The 16211-nt window shown below is 43.8% G+C and overlaps 1 protein-coding gene across 2 annotated transcripts in view; it reads right to left on the minus strand.

Annotated features, from left to right (window-relative positions):
• hsd17b3 (hydroxysteroid (17-beta) dehydrogenase 3) overlaps positions 1–16211 on the minus strand; it is a 34800-nt gene that overhangs the window by 1881 nt on the left and 16708 nt on the right. The window contains exons 2-7 of one of the 2 annotated variants that reach the window (XM_029716518.1): positions 7145–7191; positions 5299–5374; positions 4756–4863; positions 4571–4638; positions 2388–2438; positions 1504–1548 (exon numbers count right to left, since the gene is read on the minus strand). In XM_029716518.1, the coding sequence (XP_029572378.1) occupies positions 1504–1548; positions 2388–2438; positions 4571–4638; positions 4756–4863; positions 5299–5374; positions 7145–7191 (395 nt within the window). The remainder of the gene's footprint in view (positions 1–1503; positions 1549–2387; positions 2439–4570; positions 4639–4755; positions 4864–5298; positions 5375–7144; positions 7192–16211) is intronic. The other variant, XM_029716519.1, reaches the window with a different exon arrangement.

A 16211-nucleotide genomic window follows, 5' to 3' on the forward strand; every position in this document is an offset into this window, starting at 1 on the left:
TGGACAGGCATGTGATTTCCATAGAGGGGAAAGTTGTTTTTCTACGGGACCTCCTATTTGGATGTAGACTGTCATTTTTTATTTGTTTCTTATAATATTAAGTGTTCAATAAATTGTATTCGTGGAGTGCCTTTGTTACAACTATTAACATTAAGCATTGGTGTTGGAACCCGGTATAAGCTTCTTTTTATAGCGACAAAATAAAAAGAACTAGGCCAACCACCAAGAGCAAGGTCAGCAAGATGCATGGTCAAATGACGAAAACATCAGTAGCCTAAACATCATTACAAGCGGCAAGTGTGCTTGGTAATAGTGAAAATCATCACATAAGCAATAATGACAATATGAATATGGGTTGATATGCAAGCAGTCAAAAAGTCAATTGGCAGTTGGCAATCAGTCGGCACATGTCCATGTCGCATAGCCTAAACAACGAAAGCTGTTGAGTGCGTTGATGATTTTATTATTTTGCTTGAGATGTAAGACCTGCTCCCTCAGTGATTTTGTGCTGATAAACGCCCGTAAAATTGTTACCTGCTTGTTCTATTTCAACCGGTGCCATCCTCTCTCCTGTCTCGCCATTTAATTTGGTGGTGGCGTGGGCAGTGCGCAGTTCTGGCTTCCGATCGACTATAACAGCGCCCTTCTGTCTTACAATATGTAACCCCATGTACAGTGCATCCAGAAAGTATTCAGACCCCTTGACTTGTTCCACAGTTACAGCCTTATTCTAAAGTGGATTAAATACTTTTTTAAGGATCTGCAGAGAAGAATGGGAGAAACTCCACAAATCTCTGTGTTTAGTATGAAGGAAGTAGTTTCGCGAGCCAATGCTAACTAGCGTTAGCACAATGACTGGAAGTCTATGGTATCTACTAGCATGCAAGCAGTTACCACATGCTAGCAGTTACCATAGACTTCCAGTCATTGCACTAACGTGGGATGCAGGGTGGTATGCCAGCAGCATACCACCCTGCATCCTGTTGCTGGCTTGCTTCTGAAGCTAAGCAGGGTTGGTCCTGGATGGGAGACCAGATGCTGCTGGAAGTGGTGTTGGAGGGCCAGTAGGAGGCAACCTTTCCTCTCGTTTCAAAAAAATTCCCTGTGTAGGATGCTATCTTTCAGATGGGATGTTAAATGGGTGTCCTGACTCTCCTTGGTCACATGAAAGATCCCATGGCACAGTGGTGTTAATCCTGGTGTCCTGGCTAAATTTCCAATCTGGGTCACATAATCATCCCCAGTTTACAAATGGCTTGTTCATCATCTCCCCTGTAATTATTCCCCAGGTTGTTGCTGTAAATGAATGTGTTCTCAGTAAAGTGTTAGTTAGTAATTGTGCTAACCCTAGTCAGCAACTTCCTTCAAACTGTGTACAGAGACATTAAATGATATCCATGAGTTCATCAGACTCTGCAGAAGTAGATAAAGGGCCTCATTGCCAAAATCCCAAAGTATCCTTTTAAGCATAAACTCCACCGATGGGCTTCAATATCTACCCACCTTGACCAAGGCTTTCACATTGCAGTTGATCACTTTTGTAATTCTCTGGAAGGGAAGAAAAACAATAGTGAAGTGTGTTCCTCCTTCCTTGTTTTCCACAGGTAACATTTTTATTTAACTAGGCAAGTCAGTTAAGAACAAATTCTTATTTACAATGACGGCCTACCAAAAAGCAAAAGGCCTCCCGCGGGGATGGAGGCTGGGATTCAAAGTAAAATAAATCAAATAAAAATATAGGACAAAACACACATCACAACGAGAGATAACACAACACTACATAAAGAGATACCTAAGACAACAGCATATCAAGGCAGCAACACATGGCAACAAAGCATGGTAGCAACACGACATGACAACAACATGGTAGCAGCACAAAATGGTAGCAGCACAAAACATGGTACAAACATTATTGGGCACAGACAACAGCACAAAGGGCAAGAAGGTAGAGACAACAATACATTACGCAAAGCAGCCACAACTGTCAGTATGAGTGTCCATGATTGAGTCTTTGAATGAAGAGATGGAGATAAAACTGTCCAGCTTGAGTGTTTGTTGCAGCTCGTTCCAGTTGCTAGCTGCAGCGAACTGAAAAGAGGAGCGACCCAGGGATGTGTGTACTTTGGGGACCTTTAACAGAATGTGACTGGCAGAACGGGTGTTGTATGTGGAGGATGAGGGCTGCAGTAGATATCTCAGATAGGGGGGAGTGAGGCCTAAGAGGGTTTTAGAAATAAGCATCAACCAGTGGGTCTTGCGACGAGTATACGGAGATGACCAGTTTACAGAGGCGTATAGAGTGCAGTGATATGTCCTATAAGGAGCATTGGTGGCAAATCTGATGGCCGAATGATAAAGAACATCTAGCCGCTCAAGAGCAGCCTTACCTGCCGTCTCCGTAATTTAGCATGGTCATCTGATTCAGGGTTAGTTGGCAGCTGGTGTGAAAGAGGAGCGATTACAATAGAGGAAACCAAGTCTAGATTTAACTTCCGCCTGCAGCTTTGATATGTGCTGACAGTGTACCGTCTAGCCATACTCCCAAGTGCTTGTATGAGTTAACTACCTCAAGCTCTAAGCCCTCAGAGGTAGTAATCACACCTGTAATCATGACCTTTGTTTTGGAGGTGTTCAGAGCAAGGTTAAGGGCAGAGAAAGCTTGTTGGACACTAAGAAAGCTTTGTTGTAGAGCGTTTAACACAAAATCCAGGGAGGGGCCAGCTGAGTAGAAGACTGTAGCTAAATGGATGAGAGAGCTTCCTACTGCCTGAGCTATGTTGTTGATGTAAATTGAGAAGAGCGTGGGGCCTAGGATCGAGCCTTGGGGTACTCCCTTGGGGTACTCCCTTGGTGACAGGCAGTGGCTGAGGCAGAAGATGTTCTGGCTTTATACACTGCACTCTTTGAGAGAGGTAGTTAGCAAACCAGGCCAAAGACCCCTCAGAGACACCAATACTCCTTAGCCAGCCCAGAAGAATGGAATGATCTACCATATCAAAATCTTTGGCCGCACAACATTGCCTAGAATCAAGGGCAATGGTGTCATCATTGAGGATCTTGAAGGTTGCAGTGACACATCCATAACCTGAGCGGAAACCAGATTTCATACCAGAGAGAATACTATAGATATCAAGAAAGCCAGTCAGTTGATTATTGACAAGTTTTTCCAACACTTTTGATAAACAGGGCAAAATAGAAATAGGCCTATAACAGTTAGGATCAGCTTGATCACCCCCTTAAATAAAGGACGGACTGTGGCTGCCTTCCAAGCAATGGGAACCTCCCCAGAGAGGAGAGACAGGTTAAAAAGTTCAGAGATAGGCTTGGCGATGATAGAAAGCGTCTTAACCATCTGACCCAGATGTTTTTTGGGGGTCAAGTTTAGGAGCTCCTTTAGCACCTCGGACTCAGTGACCGGCTGCAGGGAGAAACTTTGTAGCAGGGCAGGGGAAAAAGAGGGAGGAGCGTCGGGGCTAGTCACATTAGAAGCGGTGGGAGATGAGGAAATGTTGGATGGGCAATGAGGCATGGCTGAGTCAATTAGGAATCCTGATTTAATGAAGTGGTGATTAAAGAGCTCAGCCATGTGCTTCTTGTCAGTAACAACCACATCATCAACATTAAGGGACATAGGCAGCAGTAAGGAGGAGGGTTTATTCTCCAGGTCTTTAACCATTTCCAGAACTTCTTGGGGTTAGACCCACAGAGAGAGAACTGCTCCTTAAAGTAACTAACTTTGGCCTTCCTGATTGCCTGAATGCACTTATTTTTCATTTGCCTGAACGAGAGCCAGTCAGCCTGAGTATGTGTGTCACGAGCCTTTCGCCAAATGTAAGTGCAATTCTTGAGGTAGATCAACATCAACGTAACAACTGGCATATTATGACATCACACCAGTGGAGCCTGGTGGGAGGAGCTATAGGAGGACGGGCTCATTGTAATGGCTGGAATGAAATCAAAGGAATGGAGTCAAACGTGGTTTCCATGTTTGATCTGTTGAATACCGTTCCATTTATTCCATTCCAGCAGTGGAAGCTGCTGAAAGGAGGACAGCTCATAATAATGTCTGGAATGGAGTTAATGGAACGGTATCAAACACGTGAACTCCATGTCATTGATACCATTCCATTGACTCCATTCCAGACATTATTATGAGCCATCCTCCCCTCAGCAGCCTCCACTGTGTCACGCAGCGTGTTGGATAAAGGTGAGGTGAGAGAGGAAAGGGGAGTGTGAGGAACAGGTAAGAGGACAGGTGAGGTATGAGGACGGGATCTTAATTTGATCACTCTTTTGTTGAAAATAAAATTTGTGCATAGCAGGAATTCCAAACTTGTAGTGTATTCAAGGTTGAAAAGGCTTCTAAAGTTTGTAATTTCCAATTGAACATTTCAGACTTGATTTGCCCTAACGTCAAACGCATCAGCCCCTACAAAAATGTATATTAATTATAATACACAAAATAATTCACATTTCCTGTTGCTGCAGGATTATTTTCCTGCTGTAGCAAACTGGCTCAAATTAAGATCCTACATCTGTAGGTGAACCAATATTGTATGTTTCCTCTCACCTGTTCCAGGTCCTTAGTCTGCAGGAACTTGCAGGGAATATGACTAGGCAGAATCCCCACATTGTTCACTGCATGAATTGGATAAGACCAGGTTAATGCCACTCGGCAGCTGTCATTGGGATAGGTAGAACATTTTTAGAGATCAGTAAATATAACAAGGAGTAATAATGAAGGACACTGCGCACCTAATACACTGATATTTAAGCCTTTCAGGTTCTCCTCAATGTGTTCATACATGTCATCCTCAGTGAAATCGGCGACGATCACTTTCACTTTCTGACCCGTGGTTTCTCCTGTGAAAGAGAAACGTCACAAAATGAAGTTCAAGAGATACATTGACCTAACATCTAAACCAGGGGTGTCAAACTCATTATGCACCGGGGGGCGTAGTATATGGTCTTCATCGAGGTCCGGAGGGCTGCACCGAATGTGTGTTATATTTCCTCGCTGTCAAATGGTGCAAAAATAGTCCTATATCCATAGTTTTAGATAATTTGACCCTGACGGTGTAGCTTTAATTTCCGTGATTATTAGAGAGCTGGAAACAGTCAAGAAACTCTATAAATGTAGGTCCATTATAATTTCAAAAAATAATATAGATTTTTTTTTTTACACAAACCACCCTCGGGATGGACTGAACCCCTGCGGGCAGTATGTTTGACACTCCTGATCTTAACCCTCAAAGACAATGTTGCTCATTCCAGGAGAAGGACGTTAATTCCTCCCACCTATCTCCAGTGCTACCCGGTCCAGTTTGTCCTTGGTTCTGCTCAGGATCACCACGTTCAGCCCACGTCCTGCCAGCTGCACAGGTAGGACAGACCCATATGGAGTTAGAGATGGACAGGTGGGATAGAACCACTGGAGTTAGTGATGGACAGGTGGGGATAGAACCACTGGAGTTAGTGATGGACAGGGGGATAGAACCACTGGAGTTAGTGATGGACAGGTGGGGATAGAACCACTGGAGTTAGTGATGGACAGGGGGGATAGAACCACTGGAGTTAGTGATGGACAGGGGGGATAGAACCACTGGAGTTAGTGATGGACAGGGGGATAGAACCACTGGAGTTAGTGATGGACAGGTGGGATAGAACCACTGGAGTTAGTGATGGACAGGGTGAATAGAACCACTGGAGTTAGTGATGGACAGGGGGGATAGAACCACTGGAGTTAGTGATGGACAGGGGGGATAGAACCACTGGAGTTAGTGATGGACAGGGGGATAGAACCACTGGAGTTAGTGATGGACAGGTGGGATAGAACCACTGGAGTTAGTGATGGACAGGGTGAATAGAACCACTGGAGTTAGTGTTGCACAGGGGGGATAGAACCACTGGAGTTAGTGATGGACAGGTGGGATAGAACCACTGGAGTTAGTGATGGACAGGGGGGATAGAACCACTGGATTTAGTGATGGACAGGTGGGGATAGAACCACTGGAGTTAGTGATGGACAGGTGGGATAGAACCACTGGAGTTAGTGATGGACAGGTGAGATAGAACCACTGGAGTTAGTGATGGACAGGTGAGATAGAACCACTGGAGTTAGTGTTGCACAGGGGGGATAGAACCACTGGAGTTAGTCTTGCACAGGGGGGATAGAACCACTAGAGTTAGTGATGGACAGGGGGGATAGAACCACTGGAGTTAGTGATGGACAGGGGGGATAGAACCACTGGAGTTAGTGATGCACAGGGGGGATAGAACCACTGGAGTTAGTGATGGACAGGTGGGATAGAACCACTGGAGTTAGTGATGGACAGGGGGGATAGAACCACTGGATTTAGTGATGGACAGGTGGGGATAGAACCACTGGAGTTAGTGATGGACAGGTGGGGATAGAACCACTGGAGTTAGTGATGGACAGGTGGGATAGAACCACTGGAGTTAGTGATGGACAGGTGGGATAGAACCACTGGAGTTAGTGTTGCACAGGGGGGATAGAACCACTGGAGTTAGTGTTGCACAGGGGGATAGAACCACTGGAGTTAGTGTTGCACAGGGGGGATAGAACCACTGGAGTTAGTGTTGCACAGGGGGGATAGAACCACTGGAGTTAGTGTTGCACAGGGGGGATAGAACCACTGGAGTTAGTGATGGACAGGGGGGATAGAACCACTGGAGTTAGTGATGGACAGGGGGGATAGAACCACTGGAGTTAGTGATGGACAGGGGGGGATAGAACCACTGGAGTTAGTGATGCACAGGGGGGATAGAACCACATGGAGTTAGTGATGGACAGGTGGGGATAGAACCACTGGAGTTAGTGTTGCACAGGGGGGATAGAACCACTGGAGTTAGTGATGGACAGGTGGGATAGAACCACTGGAGTTAGTGTTGCACAGGGGGGATAGAACCACTGGAGTTAGTGATGGACAGGTGGGATAGAACCACATGGAGTTAGTGATGGACAGGTGGGATAGAACCACATGGAGTTAGTGATGGACAGGGGGGATAGAACCACATGGAGTTAGTGATGGACAGGTGGGATAGAACCACAGGAGTTAGTGATGGACAGATAGTATGTCATGAACAGCCACAGTCACATTCAGAGACAGCAATGGTAACTTACCTCAAAGGCGTAAGCCTTCCCTATCCCGTCTGACCCACCAGTGACCACTGCAACAGAGCAAGATGGGATAGGATGTCACTGCAAAATATATTTACACATTGCTACTGATAGAAGTATCCAGGCAGTACTATTTCCCACCACTAGAGGCTTCATGCACCACAGCATGGGTGGACTGCTCCACTGGTAAGTATAGTTTTCATCGGGCCTGAAAGTTAGAGCCAAGTCTGATCCAAGCCCGGTAAACTGAAACCCGAGCCCAGGCCCAGTCCAATATCACAGAAATTAAGTGAGCTTTAACCCGAAAAGGAGCCATATTTCTAGAAAACAGTATATTGATTTAAACTGGTGCTGAGAACAATGCAGAAGAGGCGGGCGGCAGAGACTGGAAAACTCCAGGGGCGGAAATCCCAGGGGGGACGGGGGAGACACGACCCCCCCATCCTGGGAAAAATATGATTTGTCCCCCCCAATATATCACTGTAAACATAACTGTAATTTAAATAATATTAATAATACGCAATGAAAGCAATTGTGCTGATTATAGACACTTGATAGCGTGTTTTTAAGTTTCAAAAGATTGCGACCCCCCCGCCCTTTGCCTCACAATGGTTTGATCCACTGCCAGTTCCTTAGATGTCAATGTAACAGATTGTTAGTATCTACTGTCTGAAAGGCACTCAATGCACGTAACTGACGTGAAGTTAATCCAGTCAATCGCGCCAGGGTTCACACACACCCTAGCTGAATTTGCAGAGCTAGCGTGCAAATATTAACTATTAAGCTAGCTAGTACCTATTCCATTTATGTGGCGTCGTCAAAGATGGAATCTTTGCTATCGTCAATTTATTCCAAGATCAGCATGCATGTAAGTTAGTGCTTCAAAGTCCCTGTGATAAGGTTAGCAATAAACTGAACAGAACTACACTCTCTTCTACCATTGTTTTAAATATATTTAATGGTCTCGTTGCAAAAGCTAAATTGTCGCAAGGGAACTTTTACTTATTTATTTTATTTCACCTTTATTTAACCCGGGTAGCAAAGATTATAGCAAACACCACTGAATTGGTGCTCGCTAGCTTTGCAAATTCAGCTATTGTTGGAAGCCAGCCAATATGAAGCAAACGATTAAAATTACAAAAGGTTGCAGCATATGTTGTGTAAATGGTGAACTCATACAGCTGTCAACTCTTGTCACTGCAATCCGTTTCACATTTGCTAGCTACCTTTTAGAACGAAGCCCATATAGAATGATAGAAGATAAGATGATAGAAGCCCTACTGTAAATAACCTACATACTGTGTGTGTGTAGCCAGCCAGGTAGAAAAATGGCAGAAAAAAGACGGACGTCAGAGTATTTTTCAGTACACCAAAACGCAAAGTAAGAACCCTAGTAGCCTAATATCTCAGACTAGTTGATAAAATGTTCATAAGAAAGAAGTGAAATGCTAATGGAAATGTTTCACAATGATGTCATTAGGCAGAGCAGGCAACAGATGGCACACAGACAGCAGAGTTGGGGACAGATATGCAGGGACAGACTGGCAGAGACAGGGAGTCTCAGGTAAGTTTGTTGAGTCTTTGTTTGGCAGCATTATGAAAGGTTCTCAATTTTTTTTGACATGTAAAATAGGAACATAACTGGAAAATGCCATGGATACCCCCACTCAACTTAAACTGGTGACTGAACTAAGATTTGTTAAAGGCAATGGTATTGCTGTTGTGATTAGTTGTGTAGTTTTGGGTACCGGTAGTTAGGAGTACAGCAAACACCTTATTTCTTTGGTTCCTCAATATACATTTACCATATTACAACGTAGGCTATGTGTTACAGCACTACTTTTGGTGTCCCCCTCAGGAATTGCTCTTGAGAAAATTTCATGTAATTGTCCCCTCCAAAGTTGATATCAGATTTTCGCCCCTGGAAAACTCACCTAAATTTTGATCAACTGAATGATGAAAATATTGGAATAAAGTAGGCTAATGCAATTGAAGGCATGTATCAAATTGCTGTTTTATACTGAAACTCCCAAAGTCATATCCAAGTGTTAACTGTAATTTAAAGCAATAGTCATGTCACCTAGATGATAATTTCAGCACCGCTTTGATTGGAACAGCGCCATCGCGCTGCTTCGAGACAAGCGTGGAGTTGTCTTGATAAATCAATTAATAGGCAGGCTTCCATTGACCCAGTTTTATTCGACAAAAGCAATGTCGCAAGAAAAATAATTGCAACATGTGTAATGGAAATGACAGATATAAAAGTCGTCTATATATGAGGTTGTGTGTGTAGTTCTAAAGGACAACACACCACATCATCACTGACTCCAAGTGTACTTCAGTATGATGCTTTTTTTTTATTTAACCAGGGAAGTCAGTTAAGAACAAATTCTTATTTACAATGAGGGCCTAGGAACGGGCAGAATGACAGATTTAACCTTGTCAGCTCGGGGATTTGATCTAGCAACATTTCGGTTAATGGCCTAACCACTAGGCTACCTGCTGCCCCATTACTAGGTGGTAACTAGTCCCTGAGGTTAACTAGCCCCCCCCAACACAAGATGTCACCAAACACTTTCCCTGGCTGCCACTGCTCTGTAAGTGAACAAGTTGTAGATATATTCCAATGAAGTTAGATGTAGAAGTAGGAACGCCTTAAGATAAATAATCCACTTGTTTAGAGAGAAACGTTTAGATAATTTTTCCGTAAAGTAAGTTAGTAAAATGTTGGATGAGTGTGTTGGGGGCAACTCGCCTCCACCTTGTTGGGGTTAACTGGCCCCTGGGGGCTAGTTTTATGGTTCTGAATGTGTTTCTACTTGTCATTTAGACAATGACTATCCCAGTTAGTGGTAGTTTATGCTCATTTTATAGCTAGCAACCTTACTGGCAGTAAATGCTAGCCAGCTAGCTAGTTAGCATAAACTGCTAGCAGAGCTAGCTAGCAACCTTACTACCCGATCGTCTGAGGTAAAATACATTAAAAAAGATACATTAATTGCAGTTGTAAATGTTTCCACTAGTGACTGATAGCTTTACAGTTAATGTTACTTTATAGTCTTTTAGTTGCTTTACACAGCATTTTATGTCATATAACGTTCGCTAGATAGCTAGCTACGTATAACCTTACTACCAGATCATCTGAGGTAAAATACATTCAATAAGATATCGTAATTGCAGTTGTAAATGTGACAGAAAGCTTTACAGTTAATGTTACTTTAAAGCCATTTAGTTATTTTACACAGCATTGTATGTCATATAGCTAGATAGCTAGCTACGTTTTTAAGAGAGAGCTTTTAAATTGGCACCTCTCCCTCTGTAGGTCAATAATAATACTTTAAGTCATGTGGTTTGAAAGAAACGGGTTAGTCCTGTGTGGGGTAGTTAGGGTTAAGGGCCATCTGTTAGATTAGAGGTTAGGTGTAAGGGTTAGGGTTTAGGGGGCATTTGTTAGATTAGGGGTCAGGTTAAGGGTCAGTTCCTTACAGTTACTAATATAATTCAATGTTTTTATTTTCAGATGAGAACATACAAGAAGAAAACAGACTGAAGCAATGGAAGCTATGGCCCTGAGTCAACACAGCATGCACTGAAGGTAATGGAAAATGGGCAGATCTGAAAGGGAGCTGCCAGGGTGTACAACATTCCATCAAGAACACTACGGCAACACAAAGGAAAGGAGGTGAAAAACCCAGGCTTCAGCCAAATGGGCGGGTGCCAGTCTTCTCTTCCACATATGAAAGTGACCTCAACCACATTCAACAAATGGAAATAAACCTATTTGGCATAACATCATGGGACGTGAGAAGACTCGCCTTCGATCTGGCAGAGAGGATGGGAATCAAGCACAGGTTCAAGAAAGGAAAGGGGCATGGAGGGGTGGATTGGTTCAGAGGCTTAAGCGCAACACTCAACTTTCAGTTCAAGTACCGCAAGCAACCAGTCTTGCGAGGGCCGTGGGCTTTAATAAGCCTAAGGTTGACCAGTTTTTTACAGCCTACAAAGATGTTTCAAACAGCTTCAGGCAATGTTCCCTACAATTCTTTGTAACTTCCAGCATGTGTTTACTGTGAACACTGAGGCTGTACCTGTTTTAAGTTACAGTTCCAGACAGTGTTCAAGTAGGCTACTGTGGCTATTTGATCATAATATCGACTTTCCAGAGTGGCCTATCACCAAAAACAATGGAGAAAATGTATCCCATAACATTTTAACATGGAAATAGCTATCTATCATTCAGTCTACAGTAGCAGCCAATGTGTGGCATTCAATGTAGGCCTACATAATAATACATTATTATTCCCATACCATTATTAGAGAATCAGACAAATTATGCTACCCTCTGCCTATTGGCTACTTACCTTATTCAAGCCTGTCTCAAAATACAACACTACCGCCAACACCACCAATACCTCTAGCACCTACTCCACCACCTCTACCGCCACCACTACTAGCACTACCACCACCACTACTAGCACTACCGCCACCCCTACTAGTACTACCGCCAGCACCTCTAGCACTACCGCCAGCACCTCTAGCACTACCGCCCGCACCCCCACCCGCCAGCACCACTAGCACTACCGCCACCATCTCTACCGCCACCAGTACTAGCACTACCGCCACCACCTCTACCGCCACCACTACTAGCACTACCGCCACCACCTCTAGCACTACCGCCAGCACCTCTACCGCCACTAGCACTACCTCCACCACCACTAGCACTACCGTCACCAGCTCTACCGCCACCACTACTAGCACTACCGCCACCACCTCTAGCACTACCGCCAGCACCTCTACCGCCACTAGCACTACCTCCACCACCACTAGCACTACCGTCACCAGCTCTACCGCTGCCAACTCTACCACCACCACCACTAACACTGCAACCACCTCCACCAGCTCTACTGCCACCACCTCTACCGCCACCACCACTAGCACTACCACCACCACCACCTCCACCGTCACCACCACTAGCTCTACCGCCACTACCACTAGCTCTACCGCCACTACCACTAGCTCTACCGCCACTACCACTAGCTCTACCGCCACTACCACTAGCTCTACCTCCACTACCACTAGCTCTACCTCCACTACCACTAGCTCTACCTCCACTACCACTAGCTCTACCTCCACTACCACTAGCTCTACCTCCACTAGCTCTACCTCCACCACCACTAGCTCTACCTCCACCACCACTAGCTCTACCTCCACTACCACTAGCTCTACCACATCCACCTCTACCGCCACTAGCACTACAGCCACCACGACGAGCACTACCACCACTGGCACTACTGCCACTAGCACTACCACCACCACCCTGGTTTGTTTTTGCTTAAACCAACAACCAACGGCTGGAGCAGTTCTATTGGAGTTGTCACCGAGGCCGACGCTCCAGGAGGCGAGGCTGAGGAAGAGAAAGGCTGAGTCTGCGGCTGAAATGACAGCCTCACCGTACAAAAGGTTGCTGGAGGAAAAGGCTCGACAGAAACATCAAAAAGAAGAAAAGAGAGAGGGTAAGAAAACGAAGCAGGTTCTTCCAACAAGCCACATCAGCCACCAAAGAAGGGGATGCGGAGTGTCTTTTCTGTGAGGAGCTGTTTTCAATCTCAGGTGGGGACTGGATTAGGTGTGAACAGTGCAGGAGGTGAGCTCATGAGTTGTGCTCCAATTTTACTGGGGATACAGTACCTTCATTTGAAGTCGGAAGTTTACATACACCTTAGCCAAATGCATTGAAACTCAGTTTTTCACAATTCCTGACATTTAATCGTAGTAAAACTTCCCTGTCTTAGGTCAGTTAAGATCACCACTTTATTTAAGAATGTGAAATGTCAGAATAATAGTAAAGAGAATGATTTATTTAAGCTTTTATTTCTTTCATCACATTCCCAGTGGGTCAGAAGTTTACATACACTCAATTAGTATTTGGTAGCATTGCCTTTAAATTGTTTAACATGGGTCAAACGTTTCGGGTAGCCTTCCACTAGCTTCTCACAATATGTTGGGTGAATTTTGGCCCATTCCTCCTGACAGAGCTGGTGTAACTGAGTCAGGTTTGTAGGCGCACACGCTTTTTCAGTTCTGCCCACAAATTTTCTATAGGCTTGAGGTCAGAGCTTTGTGATGGCCACTCCAATACTTTGACTTTGTTGTCCTTCAGCCATTTTGCCACAACTTTGGAAGTATGCTTGGGGTCATTGTCCATTTGGAAGACTCATTTGTGACCAAGCTTTAACTTTCTGACTGATGTATTGAGCTGTTGCTTCAATATATCCACATAATTTTCCATCCTTATGATGCCATCTATTTTGTGAAGTGCACCAGTCCCTCCTGCAGCAAAGCACCCCTACAACATGATGCTGCCACCCCTGTGCTTCACGGTTGGGATGGTGTTCTTCGGCTTGCAAGCCTCCCCCTTTTTCCTCCAAACATAATGATGGTCATTATGGCCAAACAGTTCTATTTTTGTTTCATCAGACCAGAGGACATTTCTCCAAAAAGTCAGATCTCTGTCCCAATGTGCAGTTGCAAACCATTTTTATGGCGGTTTTGGAGCAGTGGCTTCTTCCTTGCTGATCGTCCTTTCAGGTTATGTCGATATAGGACTCGTTTTACTGTGGATATAGATACTTTTGTACCTGTTTCCTCGGGCATCTTCACAAGGTCCTTTACTATTGTTCTGGGATTGATTTGCACTTTTCGCACCAAAGTACGCTCATCTCTAGGAGACAGAACATGTCTCCTTCCTGAGCGGTATGTTGGCTGTGTTGTCCCATGGTGTTTATACTTGCATACTACTGTTTGTACAGATGAACGTGGTACCTTCAGGCGTTTGGAAATTGCTCCCAAGGATGAACCAGACTTGTGGAGGTGTACAATTGTTTTTCTGAGGTCTTGGCTGATTTCTTTAGATTTTCCCATGATGTCAAGCAAAGAGGCACAGAGTTTAAAGGTAGGCCTTGAAATACATCTACAGGTACACCTCCAATTGACTAAAATGATGTCAATTAGCCTATCAGAAGCTTCTAAAGCCATGAGATCATTTTCTGGAATTTTCCAAGCTGTTTAAAGGCACAGTCAACTTAGTGTATGTAAACTTCTGACCCATTGGATTTGTGATACAGCGAATTATAAGTGAAATCATCTGTCTGTAAACAATTGTTGGAAAAATTACTTGTGTCATGCAAACTAGATCTAGTTACACCATAGTACCCTATATAAATATTTGTGCATAAAGGCATTTCCATCGCCATTTCTCGCATAATTATTTTTACCAACACAAAATGATCCCACCATGTCTAACAGCTGTCTTGATTTTTTTTTATACGGCATGACTTTACTCACATATAAACTGTGGATGACATGGTGTGGTCCTTCCACTACGACTTGGGAAACAATGCAGTTTATTAGGCTACAGATGAAATAAGTGAATGAACTTCACAGGGTGGTGAAAGTGCACAGTGATGAGCTTGATGCTCCTTTCCAATAAATATCTAGGGTCTTATCCGGTGACATGATGATCAATGCTTGACTGCCGTTTGACAAATAAAAATAATTATATCATCATGTAAACTACACTCTTAGAAAAAAAGGTGCTATCTAGAACCTTAAAGGGGTTTTTCGACTCTCCCCATAGGATAACCCTTTGAAGAACCCTTTTGGGATACATGTAGGGAACACCGTGCGCATGCGCGCCACGTCTATTTCTATGGGCACAAACACTGTTCATGACACAAACTGTTCAGACCCCTCTTATTGGCAGAGGGAACATTTTGCAGGATTAAAGGTTATTTCCTATAATTCTACACTTTATAATTTTGTAGTTTCAAAGCAAATTTTCTTGCAATTATATACATTTTGCCATGTTTAATGTGACTAAAACATTACAACAAAATCTGTGAGCTAATAAAAACTTAGCTAAAATATAGCCGACATGAGCTACAGCTATAGCCGACATGGGCTACAGCTAAAAGATAGCTGACATGGGCTATTTCTGACAAATTATAAATAGCTCTCTAAGGTATGCAATGACTGACATGACAAGAGGAAAACTGATGATGCACTACCCAATTTAAAAATGGCACCTTGTGCATTCTACTATTACAACTTTCAAGAGTAAGATGAAAGCTGGAGTGAGTTCATTGACATAAAAAATTTAAAAACTTGCACCCCTAGTTCCACAGTTTGGGAAGCACTGGGTGTATGTGCCAAGACCAGATTAGGCACATTTGCTATTTACCGCAACCGTTTTTGTGACAAAACTATTGGTAGTGTTGAAAATGCGTTTCAAACACATTGAACATTAGATTTATATTACGTACATGAAAAGTTAATCGAAAAAGTACATTATCCGATTATCCATTTGTTTGGTGGAAACACACCACTGGTGTGAAAATTCTCATATTTTCTTTGCTTGTTTAGGTTCTACCTCCGAAGAAAGACGCAAGCAACTTACTGTTTTGCTGATTTAGCGACTTTGTCACTCTATTTAGCAAGGTTTTTCAGACCTCTCCAGTGACTTTTATTGGTAAAAAAAACTCTAGCGACAGATTCAGCTTATTTTCAGGCTGCCTTTGGGGAGTTTTGACACTGAGGATTTCTATGGTTTTGATAGCATTTAGCGACTTTTCCCACTCAATGCTGCTGTAAACGAGTGGGAGAAGTTGTCTGTGCAAAAGAAGTCACAGAAACAGTGCTCACACTGGCAGAGAAACACAAGGGAAGGGGGTGTGCGGTGGGAGAGGGTTTAAAAACACTTGGTCGGGGACCGCAGTTGTGCAACAGCAAGGCAAGTTGGTGCTGTGACGTCGTCTAGGCAATGGTAAAACGTAATCTAGCGACCTCTAGCAATAAATCAAGGAACCAGTAGCGATTCTCACTGAATAGTAGTTGGCAACACTAGCTACTTATACATATTCCCAAATTGGGAGTGGGAAAGAATGTCCTGGTGATTTCCACATGGACCGGAGAAACATCAACAAACAGGAAACTGACAGCTGTCAGTGTAGTCTCGCTAACCTTATCTAGTTAGCTAAAGTTATCTGTTGTTGCTGGTTTTTTTTTTACTGCA

This window comes from Salmo trutta, chromosome 27 (assembly GCF_901001165.1).
Source record: "Salmo trutta chromosome 27, fSalTru1.1, whole genome shotgun sequence".
Lineage (NCBI taxonomy): Eukaryota > Metazoa > Chordata > Actinopteri > Salmoniformes > Salmonidae > Salmo > Salmo trutta.